At 47.0% G+C, this 12257-nt stretch overlaps 1 protein-coding gene across 4 annotated transcripts in view; it reads right to left on the bottom strand.

The window, feature by feature from the left end:
- Atf1 (activating transcription factor 1) overlaps nucleotides 1–10216 on the bottom strand; it is a 36299-nt gene extending 26083 nt beyond the window's left edge. For 2 of the 4 annotated variants that reach the window (XM_029548138.1, XM_029548140.1), the window contains exons 1-2: nucleotides 9981–10216; nucleotides 7734–7832 (exon numbers count right to left, since the gene is read on the bottom strand). Coding sequence is in view for 2 of the 4 variants with exons in the window: in XM_029548137.1 (XP_029403997.1) it covers nucleotides 2618–2746; nucleotides 7734–7832; nucleotides 8830–8835 (234 nt within the window). In the remaining 2 variants the exon portion in view is untranslated. Of the gene's footprint in view, nucleotides 1–2617; nucleotides 2747–7733; nucleotides 7833–8829; nucleotides 9253–9980 lie in introns of those variants that run through there. The other 2 variants (XM_029548137.1, XM_029548141.1) reach the window with 2 other exon arrangements.
- Between the last annotated feature and the right edge of the window lie 2041 nt (nucleotides 10217–12257).

Genomic DNA, 12257 nt, shown 5'->3' with positions numbered 1-12257 from the left:
GCTTGAACGAAAGCAACAAAGATCATAACCAATCTGAAGTCCTCGCTACCATAAATTTCCCGGTTCTGCCAAATAGGCAAGGTGACCCCAGGTAACAACTATTTAAAAAGAACAAAATGGGTGATCTTAAATTATAATTCTAGGTAAGGTTGGGCAGCCAAGGTTAATAGACAAACCCTTTCTCAAAAAAACAGCAACAAAGGAAAGAAAGCATGAATGAATTCAGGCAGTGTGTTTATTATTGCATAAATCTACCATCTACCTAAGTGGCAAACTTAATTGTAACCCAGGCCAGGACCTAAAAGACATTTAGGGCTGACATCATATGAGAAAGGTCCAGCTATCCAAAGCTCCCTTTGGCTGCCCTACCATGCCCAAACAACACTAACCACCTCACCCTGTCACAGGCTTCCCCCTTTACCTTTATAAACTGCCATTTGCCTGTGGACCACAGCCTTCCCCTTCCCCTGCCTCTGTTTCTTGTTCCCTGCCTTCTGTCCTCTGGGGCAAATAAATCTCCTCTGTGCTGAGAGCTTGGTGTGAGCTGCCCTTCTTTCACTACAGGTAAATCAATGAGTAAAACCTTCTATTCTCTTTGACTATTAGTCAAGTGAAGACAAGGGATGGCATTTGGTTTCAATAACAGAATTACTGTGGGTTTTCTTTTCTTTTAAAGGGAAGAGGTGGCAAATACAGAAGGAGGGAGGTAGGTAAAATAACAGCAAGGATGCCTGAAAAAGCCCCAAGGACTCATACTATTTCATTTTATTTTATTTATTTATTTTGGTTTTTCAAGACAGGGTTTCTCTGTGTAGCTCTGGCTGTCCTGGAACTCACTCTGTAGACCAGGCTGGCCTCGAACTCAGAAATCCGCCTGCCTCTGCCTCCCGAGTGCTGGGACTAAAGGTGTGCGCCACCACGCCCGGCTCGGGCTCATACTATTTACCAAGAAAAAACCCAAAAACTAAAAATCAAAGCCAAAAAACGACCATATGCGTGATTTTGTGCATAAATATATATTTATATATTTTAATGTATTTTTCTCATCTGAGCTGACAATGCTCCCTCCAAGAGCATGAATGAATTCAGGCAGTGTGTTTATTGCATAAATTTCCCATCTACCTAAGTGGCAAACTTAAGTGTAACCTGGCCCGAGAGATAAAAGACATTTAGGGATGACATGGTCTAAAAACCATGTAACAAACAAAACAGCGATACCAGACATGATATATATATACCTTTAATCCCAGCACTTGAGAGACAGATCTCTGAGTTCGAGGCCTGCCTGGTCTACAAAGCCAGTTCCAGGACAGCCAGGGTTACACGGAGAACCTTGTCCTGAAAAACTAAACAAAACACCAAAACAACCTACCAATCAACCAACCAACCAAACAAACCCTCTTTTGTTGGCCAGAGCTGTCCAAGTCTCCCAAAACATACAGCCTGCTGTCCTTGGTCACCCCACCCACTCCCGGCCCGTCTCTACGGCTGAAGACACCATGCACTTTAAAAATGAGGCCCTAAGCCCAGGAAGTGGTGGTGCACGCCTTTAACCCCAGCACTCGGGAGGCAGAGGCAGGAGGATTTCTGAGTTCGAGGCCAGCCTGGTCTACAAAGTGATTTCCAGGACAGCTAGGGCTATACAGAGAAACCCTGTCTCAAAAAAAAAACCAATAAATAAATCATCCTTAATGAGACCTGACTCCCTCTTCTGGAGTGTCTGAAGACAGCTACAGTGTACTTATATATAATAATAAAAAAAATGTTAAAAAATTTTTTTTGTTTATTTTTAAAACTAACCCAGGACAGGCTTGGCAGCAAATGCTTTTACTAGCTAAACCATCTTACTGGCCCTTAAAAATCTTTTTTTAGTAAACTACACTGCATTATATTAACTAATCCTGAAACGTTTTTTCCTCTGATAAGACAAAAATCAAGCTTTATTTAGTGGAAGCCTGTAAGAACTCAGGCTGCAGAACTGGGCGGGCAGCAGCATAGATTGAACAAACACCCATCCATATGCTCAAGAGGCCTAATGTCCCATATATGAAATGAAAAGAGCTCCAAAATTAAAAAATAACAAAAGTGGCAAAACAGCTAAAAAAGGAAGATTATAAAAGCAGATAGAGCAAGGCATCAGTGCCACATCTCAACAACCTCAATTCTGAGGAGGCTCAAGTGAGGGGACAACTTTCAAGGTCAATCTGTACAAAGTGACTTCCAGTTAGTGATGTACAGTAAACACTCACCAGGAAGAGCAGCCAAAGGAGAAACAACGCTAGATTTAGAAACAGGCCACTTATTCCAACAGCAACTATAGAAGAGGGGCAAGGCTAGAAGCTTGCACCTGCCAATCTAAGAGCACATGTACTTTATATCACGTATACAGGCCAGCCGGTATACGTGAGCTCCAGACTTAAGTCAGAAATCCTATCTCAAGTAACAAGGTAGAGAGCAGCTGAGACAGCTGCTGTTCACCTCTGCCCCGCACCCCGCAGACATACACTCCAACACATGCACAAACCCCCACAAAACATGTTAGTCAGGGTTCTTTAGAGTCACAGAGCTTATGGATTGTCTCTCCATATATTATGGGAAATTTGTTGTGATGACTTACAGTATGCAGTCCAACTAACCCAGTAAGAGAGAGCTGTGAATGGGTTGTCCAAGAATCTAGTGGTTGCTCAATCCCATGAGGCTGGTTGTTTGAGATGGTCTTCTGTAGAAGTGGGTTCCAACAGATGTGCTAGCAAGTAAGTGCAAACAGTCGAAGAGTGAATCTTTCTTTTTCCAATGTCCTTAAGTAGGCCTCCAGCAGAAGGTGTGGCCTAGATTAAAGATGTGTATCCCCACACCCTGGATTTAGAACTCGCTTTGTCCCAGGCTGCCCTTGAATTCAGAGATAGAGATATGCTTGCCTCAGTCTCCTGGGATTAAAGGCTTGTACCACCCACCTTGCCCGGGCCTAAACTTTTCATGGCTATTATGCCTCAAGATCTAGATCAAAAATGTGTGTCATCTCACATCAAGATCCAGGTCAGAAGCCTGTGTCTTCCAGTCTCAAGATCTGGATTACAGGTGTGCCCGCCACTTCTGGATTGTAGTTCATTCTAGATGTAGTCAAATTGAGAACCAGAAATAGCCATTACACAGAATGAAACAGATGTGGTGTTGCGTGCCCATGAGCCCAGCAAACAGCACCCTGACAGGAAGACTGCTGAATCTATCACTAGGATGGTCAACGAGAGACCTTGTCTCAAAAATCAAAACACCTGGAGGAAGGAGCAAGAGGAAGGGAGAGAAAAGCTAAGGCTGCAGAGTATAAAGACCTGACGTGAAAATTACAGTTAAAGGCACTGAAATCATATTCAATGAACTTATACCACAAATGTAGCAGATTCAGGCACAGAGCATCAGCAATTCAGCACAAGAGGATGTTAGAGCTACAGGCAGACAGGACTAGAGAAAGCCTTTCCATGGGGCCAGATAGAGAACACACAAACAACATCACAATCTCCTAAGAGTAAAACATCAACGCACAAAGACAACCTATGCTAGTCTGCAGAAACACTAAGAGCCATGAAACCAGGAAACAATGTAAGTCACACCCTCAAAGTAAACTGTAGCCTCCCCAAGCCTTGAGAAGGCTGATTCAGACCTTGCTGCCACTGTGAATGAGACCACCTGGGGTGGAGCCTTCTGACCAAGATGGTTCTATTGTTCTGTCACCTGAGGCTGCTCTTTGTTGAGAGGCTGAACCTGTCTTCCTGAGATATTCCTGATAGCTGACAACCACTGACCTAATGCTAGCAACAAAGCATCAAGAAGCCTGGTGTCTTAATTGTTAATTGCTGAGGTTGCCACAGAAATCTTGGGCAATAATGAAATATCTAATGGCTCAGGATTTTTTGAGTATTGGGTATACAGTATCTCATGTAACCTGAGACTGACTATATAAACAGGCGTGGTGTCCCACGCCTTTAATCCCAGCAATCAGGAGGTAGAGGCAGGTGGATTTCTGAGTTCAAGGCCAGCCTGGTCTACAGAGTGAGTTCCAGGGCAGCCAGGGCTACACAGAGAAACCCTGTCTCAAAAAGAAGAAGCAGCAGCCTGGCGTGGTGAGAGATGGGCTTTGCCCCTTTATAAGCACAGACTGCTAGTAAACATTGGGCCTTGGTCAGAAATCTGTCTTGGTCTCTTCTCTCGCCATTCCCTCCTCTACAGCTCCGGCCTCCCACTCAGGAACCTAGTTAGTATAGCCACAGGTGGCTACAGTAAACAGTGGCCAGCCAAGATTCTTACATACAGCAGTTCCACACCTCACTTCCAAAAGCACCTGCACACATGTGGCAGACTCTGATGAAGAAACAGTACCCCAAATAAGTAAGATCCTTAAAGAAGACGACAGAGAAAGTGGTGGAGGAAGAGGCGGCCGCTAGGGAAATCACTCAGCAGTTGAGAGCACTAACTGCCCCAGCAGCTCACAACACAACCCCATGTTACTTTCAGATCTGATGACCTCTTCTAGCTCATTGACAGTTAGGACGGCTTATCTTTTTCAATGAAACTCACCAGCCAGATCCTGTCTATTCTTAACAACTCTACCAAAGTTAGATTGGACATTTTCTGCAAAGTGGTAGGACACAAACTAACACACAAAACCCACCAACTGTTCTCTGTACTAGTAGCAAACACACAGAGAAAGAAACCCATTTCACAGAACCTTCAAAAATTATAAAAACATAGAAATAAAAAGGCTGCAGCCAGTAGGCGGTTTCTCAAAAAACTGACTAGCCATTCTGTTCCCGATGTACACTGGAAGGTCTGACTCAGCCATCAACACCTCACATCCATGTGTACTGCTGCACTGTTCACAACAGGGAGGGGTAGAACCAGCCTTGATGCCCATTAGCAGATGAATAAAGAAAACGTGGTAATATATACCCAATTAAATTCTATTCAGCCATTAAAAAAAAAATGAAGTCATGACCTTTATTTATGTTTGTTTTTCAAGACAGGATCTTTCTGTGCAGCCTCAGTGGGTCTGGCACTGAACTCACAGTGATCCCCCTGCCTCTGTTTCCCAAGTACTGGGATTAAAAGATGCACCACCACTGTCTGGCAATCCCAAATTTTAATGGAAGCACAAATGATCCTGTTTTAGGTACTTGTCTTGTTGCTGTAACAAAATGCTCAACAAAGCCAGGGCGTGGTGGCGCATGCACTCGGGAGGCAGAGGCAGGCAGATTTCTGAATTCGAGGCCGCCTGGTCTACAAAGTGGACAGAGAAACCCTGTCTCGAAAAACCAAAAAAAAAAAAAAAAACCTCAACAAATCACAATTAAGGACAAACAGAAGGTTGCTAAGGGATACCCTGCCTCACTCACGGCAGGATCATGCTGGGCTTACAACTTCTAACTCTAAGGATACAAGGCCACCTCCGGCCTGCATGGGCATCTGTACACACACCCACAAACATACATAAACACACATACATACGTGCAAATAAACACACATAGACACACATAAATAAAATCTTAGCTGCCATCTCAGTATCTGAAGGCTGAGACAGGAGGGTCACCAGTTTGAGGCCACCCTGTGCAACACTGCAATGCTTTTGTCAAAATGAAAACAAAAACTTCCAGGGCTAAAGCTACAGCTCAGGGGTTAAGTGCCTGCCCAACAACCTGGGCCCTGGGATCAATCACTGGGAAAAGGGAGGCAGAGGGGAGAGGAGAGGAAAAGGGAAGGGGCAGGGGGTGAATGAGCAACTCTATAAGCCAAAACCACCTCAGACAAGTCATTCTTAGCTCCTTTTGTAAGCAGACCTTCTTGAGGAAAGGCAGTGAGGTAGCCCCCAGGTAAAAGCATGTGCCACCAAGCCTGAGTTCAGTCCTTAGGACCCACATGACAGAAAGAACCAGCTCCCAGAAGCTGCACTCTGATCTCCACAACCGTGCTGGGGCAGTGTGCCCACCACAAAATAAATAACTTAAATACCAAAAAACAAATGTCTCAGAGCTAGCTAGCTAGCTAGAGATTAAAAGTGCTCACTGTTGGGCGGGATAGATGGCTCAGCTTTTAAAAGCACTGACTGATCTTCCAAAGGTCCTTAGTTCAAATCCCAGCAACCACATGCTGGCTCACAACCATCCGTAATGAGATCTGAACGCCCTCTTCTGGGGTGTCTAAAGAGAGCTACAGTGTACTTATTTATAATAATAAATCAATCTTTAGGCAGAATGGAGTGGGGCCGACCAGAGTGAGCAGAGGTCCTAAATTTCAATTCCCAGCAACCACATGAAGAAGGCTCACAACCTTAAATAAATAAATAAAGTGCTCACTGTTCTTGCAGGGAATTATGTTCTGTGTCTAGCATCTATATGGTGGCTCCCAAAGACTTGTAACTACAGATCCAGTGTCCTCTGGACCTCACAGGCACCTCTATACACAAAGGTATGCACACATACACATAAATAACAGACCATTCTTTTTTCTTTCTTTTTTTTTTTTTTTTTTTCTTTTCCGGTTTTTCGAGACGGGGTTTCTCTGTATAGCCCTGGCTATCCTGGAACTCACTTTGTAGANCAGGCTGGCCTTGAACTCAGAAATCCGCCTGCCTCTGCCTACCGAGCGCTGGGATTAAAGGCGGGCGCCACCACCTCCCAGCTATAACAGACTATTCTTATCTGCAGTGGTTATAATATATCTATCACATAAAATAAACCACTGCTCCTAGGGAAATTTGCTGTCTTCCAAGTATATCCACTGGTCAGTATACTACCTGGTTTTAAGATTCAAGATACCTGAGCTGGGCGTTGTGACTGAACCCACACCTCAGGAATCTCATCTACACCATGACTACTTACTCAAAACAGATACTGCCCCGAGTTCCCAGATGCATGGCTCTGCTTTTGTCCTTCTACCTTTTCTGTTTTCCATTTTCCACTAGCCTACCTTCATGTCCACTGATTCTTCCTTCAACTATATCAAGTCTGATTAGCCCTAACACCATCTACTGCTCATTTGTGCTATCTGCCCCAAGTTGTGTGTGTCATGGCATCTGCATACCCACACCCCAAAAGATAGATGAATAAATAACTTTCAACTGGATAGCTATGTACAATAACATACACCTGCAATCCCAGCAGGTGCCTCAAAGGTAGAAAGATCAGTTTCATTAAGGCCACCCTTCACCACACAGTTGAGTTTGAGGCTAGCCTGGCAATGCAGCTAACTTGTTCTTTCTTCCTGGTGTGACATACACAGGTGAGACACACTCACACTGAATTTCTGTCTCAGAGGTCAGTGGCCTGTTCAGTATTGAACTACTCTAGTTTGAGGTAGGAGCAAGATTCTTTTGTTTTGTTTGTTTTTTGTTGACAGGGTTTCTCTGTGTAGCCCTAGCTGTCCTGGAACTCACTCTGTAGACCAGGCTGGCCTCGAACTCAGAAATCCACCTACCTCCCTCCCAAGTGCTGGGATTAAAGGTCTGTGCCACTACTGCCTGGCTTTTTTTTTCCCCTTTGGTTTTAGGATCAAGATTCTTTTCAGCTTTCTACGCACTAGGTAGAAGCCAGAAGTTGCCCCATAATTTTAGTTTATATTAAAATTTATATTCATAACTCCTAAGTTTACATTTTCAGTCTGAACATGCATACCTGTCAATTAAGCTGAAAATTAATTTGTGAACACCAATGGCCAGCTCAGTACTCTGCTAATTCTTGCTTTACCTGATGTACTATCTGAGAAATGTGAGTTCCCGAAACTGTTGAACCAGGCTGAGATGCAGTCTCTGACGTGTTATTCTTGTGGGAATCTTCCATAATCAACTGAAAGGAAAAAAAGCCAGTTAAGAGTCAGGCAGTGGTGGTGCACGACTTTAATCTCAGCACTCAGATCTTGGTTCGAGGCCAGCCTGGTCTACAGAGTGATTTTCCAGGACAGCCAGGGCTACACAGAGAAACCCTGTCTCAAAACCAAACTAAAGAAAACAAAAACAAACCAACAAATAACAAAATAAAAGGCACCAGTTGTTATAGAACGTGATTGCTACTACAGAGCTCCCCATATTTTGGAATTTTTTGAGACAGGATCTATCTATCCTTGGGTCTCCTGGACTCACTCTGTAGATCAGCTGTCCTTCAACAGAGGTCCACCAGCTTTTTCCTCCCCAGTGCTGGAATTAAAGAAATGAGTCACCATGCCTGGCTTATCTTACCATTTTTCAAAGTACAGTTCCCTTGGGTTGACTACATTCACAGCTGAACAAGCAACCTCTAGATTTTTCTATGTCCAATAGTAACTGTCCTTTTCCTCCAGGAGCCCAGCCAACTCCTGTTTCTACTAACTCCTGTGACTAGACACTCCCACAAGGTGAATGAGTCGTTCTGTGGCTGCCTAACTTCATTTGGCACAAGAACCCAATTCAACCATCGCTCCTGTCAGGGTTTCCATGGTTTTTAAGTCTGAATAATAACACTCCCTGGAATGTACTTCACATTGTTTACCCCATCTACTGATAAACAGTTGAACTAGACTCCCCAGACATCACCCCGCCTGCTTCTGTTAACCTACCAACACACCCAGGTTCTCTACAGAACAGCCAACTATCTAAGCTACATCCCTAGCCCGCGGCAAGGTGCTTTTAATAAATCCTACAAAGAAAGCAACTTTCTACGCGAAATACCAAGAGGTTTGCTTCTGTGGTGATAAGAAACTATTTACTTCAGATCTCACATTACGATGCAAAAAACAGAAGCTAGGCTGTGTCCACCACCAGAGTCTGTTCTCTTATTTTACACTGAATGGCCCAGCAATACCTCTTACCGCCATTCCTGACTGTTCCAAGTCCTGTGGTTTTTTCTTTCTTTCCTAGGTGAGGGGCAGGGGTTTGGTTTGATCTTTCAAGCCTCTGCCGCCTGAGCTGGGGTTAAAAGCATGTGCCACTGTGCCTGGCTCAGGTCCTATTTTAATACACTTGTCTGGCCTGGCACATTATCTCTGTATTCACAGCTGTGTTTACTAGCCTGCCTGTTTCTCCCAGTTTTAAGCTCTCTAAAGGCAGAGAGGTGCCTGTTTGGAGTAAAGTGTGCTCAGTGACCAACAGAGCCGGTCATGAGTGAACAGTAAATACCACGTACAGACTTCTCAGCTGATGAGTAAAAGGTGTCTTAGTTTCCTTCCTTGAAAAAGATGTTTAAGGGCTGGAGACATGGCTCAGCAGTTAACAGCTCTGACTGCTCTTCCAGACGTCCTGAGTTCAATTCCCAGCAACCACATGGTGGCTCACAACCATCTGTCTATTACAGATCTGGTGCCCTCTTCCGGTGCGTCTGGAGTCAGCGACAGCGTACTTATAAATAAAACCAAAACATAACCAAATAACCAAACAAAAAACCCGAACATAAGCCGTGTTCGAAGCCAACCTGGAATGTATTAAAAAAAACAAGGCCAGTTTGGTAAGCCCTGTCTCAGGCAAAACTAAAAACGCTATCATAACCCCGGTCCGGCGACCGCGTCTGGAAGTCCTGCACCAGGAACTCTTCGGAACAAATCCCGTCTCAAAAAGAAAAGGCGGCTATCGAGACGCTACCACAAGTTTCTACCACAATTCAGGCGGCCAGCCTCCCAGAAGGAGAGGAGCACCGTGCCCCACCACCGGGAGGGTTGCCTCGGTTTTCCCGTCATGGAGGCCGGAGCCCGGGGCCGTGGCGTCTGCAGCCTGCCGGAGGCCGCCGCCCGGCTCTTCTTCCCGCCTCCATGCGCGCCCCGGCGAGGCGAGGCGAGGCGAGCCCAACGCCCCGGGAGCTCCGGACGCGCGCGGCCGGAAGCGCGCGGCCGGCCCCACCCCCACCGCGCCCCTCCCCCACCGCCGCCGAGCCGCGCGCGACCCCCGGCCGGCGCGTGGCCGCCCTGGCGTCCCCGCCGGCGCCGCCTTTCCGCCCGGGCCGCCCCGCGCCCCGCCGCGCCCCGCTCACCCGCGGAGCCGCCTGGCCGCTGCCCGGGGCGGGAAGCTCCACTCCCCCGTCCCAGGCGGCGCCGACTTCACTCCTCACTTGACGGCCGCGCACCGCGGCGAGGTGGCGCGGGCGGGTCCCAGGGGTCGGCGGGGCGCGGGAGAAGAGCGTCACTCGAGAGCCAACCGTCGCGGCTACCGTTTCCCGGCCGCGAGGGGCGTCGCAGGCGGCATGATCCGCACAGGCCGGGGGCTGGGGCTGGGGGGGGGGGCCGAGGAGTGCGCGGGAGCGTGAGGAGGGGCGGGGCCTGCGCGCGCCGGCGTGCTGCGTCACCGCGTGGTCACGTGGGCGCCGCCCGCCTGGCGAGTCCGGGAGCGCGCGGGCCGCCGCGGGGACACGAGGACGCTGGGCGGTCGCGCGGGGTCCTGGCCGCCCTCTCTCCCGGGCGGGACATCGGGGCCTCGGCTACCTGCTCTGTTTAAGTAACTAAAACCTTGCGCTGCCATCTTAGTGCTTCGGAAAGGACTTAGCATGCGCTTGTGGGGAGCTGACCTTCATCCCGATGCCTTTATCTGGTCCTTGGCAGGGTTCTGCTAGGGCATCGTAGCGGTTTGCTTGCTTGCTTGTTTGTTTTTAGCATGCCCTCCACGAAGTGCATATCAAAAGTTTTGCGAAGTTGTATTTGACACCTTCCCTCCTAATAACTGGGAGAGTGAAGACTTTGGTTTTGAGCCTTCAGAACATACGATGTGATTTAAAACTGAAGCGTTAGAAGGACTTAACTAGACTTCGAGGCACTGTGATTCAGCAAATATTGCCCAATAAAGCTAAAACTGATGACTACCTTTAAATTAGAAGTACACGGTTTTCGATTGATTAGGCTAGTTACCCAGACTCTCCCCAGTGACTATCAAATTTATGGAAATTGCCAGGCGTGGTCAGCTGTGCCCCTGACCCAGCACTCTGCGTTGGCAGACACAGGGCTATCTCTTACCTTCACAGGAAGTTCCAGGCCAGGCAAGGCTGTACAAAGAAAGCCTGTCTTTAAAAACTATGGAAATTACCACACTAAGTCAGTGTCTCAACATTATCGAAAGTGGCCTACAAAGAAAGGTCAGGGGAAAAGCTTGCAGATACCAGCTTTGCTTGAACAACAGTCCAGCCGCAGCCATTCCATAACCCATAGTATTTTTTAAAATTTTTTTTTTTGAGATTATAGTATCATTTCTCCGTTTTCCTCCCTCCAAACCCTTATTTTTTTCTTTTAAAGATTTATATTTATTTATATTTATTTTTTTATGTAGCCTGTCTTCAGACACACCAGAAGAGGGCATCAGATCCCATTACAGATCCCCCACGTGGTTGCTGGGAACCGAACTCAGGACCTCTGGAAGAGCAGTCAGTGTTCTTAACCGCTGAGCCATCTCTCCAGCCACTCCCCTCTCCAAACCCTTCTATACATTCATCCTTTCTTTCAAGTGTTTGCTTTTTAAATATATTATTCTAAATTTTGTATGTCTCAGATGGGGAGTGGTACATGCACAGGTTTCTTCAGAATCCAGAAGTGAGCATTGGATCCCCAGAAGTTGGAATTACAAATGGTTGTTGTCAGGTTCCAAAGAAACCCAGGACAATGGCTAACTGTGCATGCCAAAGCACATGCTGGTAGCCAGGCTCACAATCTGCTCTTCTCCAGCACACACCAACCCCCTACCCTAAACCCCAGGCTGAGGGCCTTCACTTCCCTTCCCCCAGCTTCTGAGTCCTATAAAAACCTGCCAGTTTGGCCATCTCTCTTGGCTCTCTGCCTCTTTCACCTCTCTCTTCCTCTTGCTCTTCCCCCTGTCAAGGCTCTGGTCAGTCTGCTATTTTAGTCTCCCTGCTGTGGACTCTTCCTGTGCCTCTGGCTGTACGCTCGCCCACATCTGCACTCAAAGTCTTCTCCTCAGCCATATGCCTCAGAACCGTCAAGTCCTCATTCCTCCAGTTGTGCGCTGTCTGATGTGTGCCGGAAACCTAACATGAGATTTCTGCAAGAGAAGCACTCTTATCCTTTAACCTGGAGCCATCTCCCAGCCTCTGCTGATCATTTACAATTAAAGAGGAGATGAAAAACTATCTGAGAGAATCCCTGGATCCTGTGTGGTGGCACTCACCTGAAGGTCCAGTACTGGGGGGGGTGGGGTGAAGGACGTTTATTTACCTCCCTTACATCCTGCACAGGCTGACAGTCATTGGAATGGGACTTCCTGACTGAAAGGAGGGGAGTGCTGCATGCCGATTGGCGAGGAATCAGAA

Source organism: Mus pahari, chromosome 17 (assembly GCF_900095145.1).
Source record: "Mus pahari chromosome 17, PAHARI_EIJ_v1.1, whole genome shotgun sequence".
NCBI classification, from domain to species: domain Eukaryota; kingdom Metazoa; phylum Chordata; class Mammalia; order Rodentia; family Muridae; genus Mus; species Mus pahari.
Note: the sequence above shows the minus strand (reverse complement) of the source record. Positions and strands in the feature narration are given on the sequence as shown.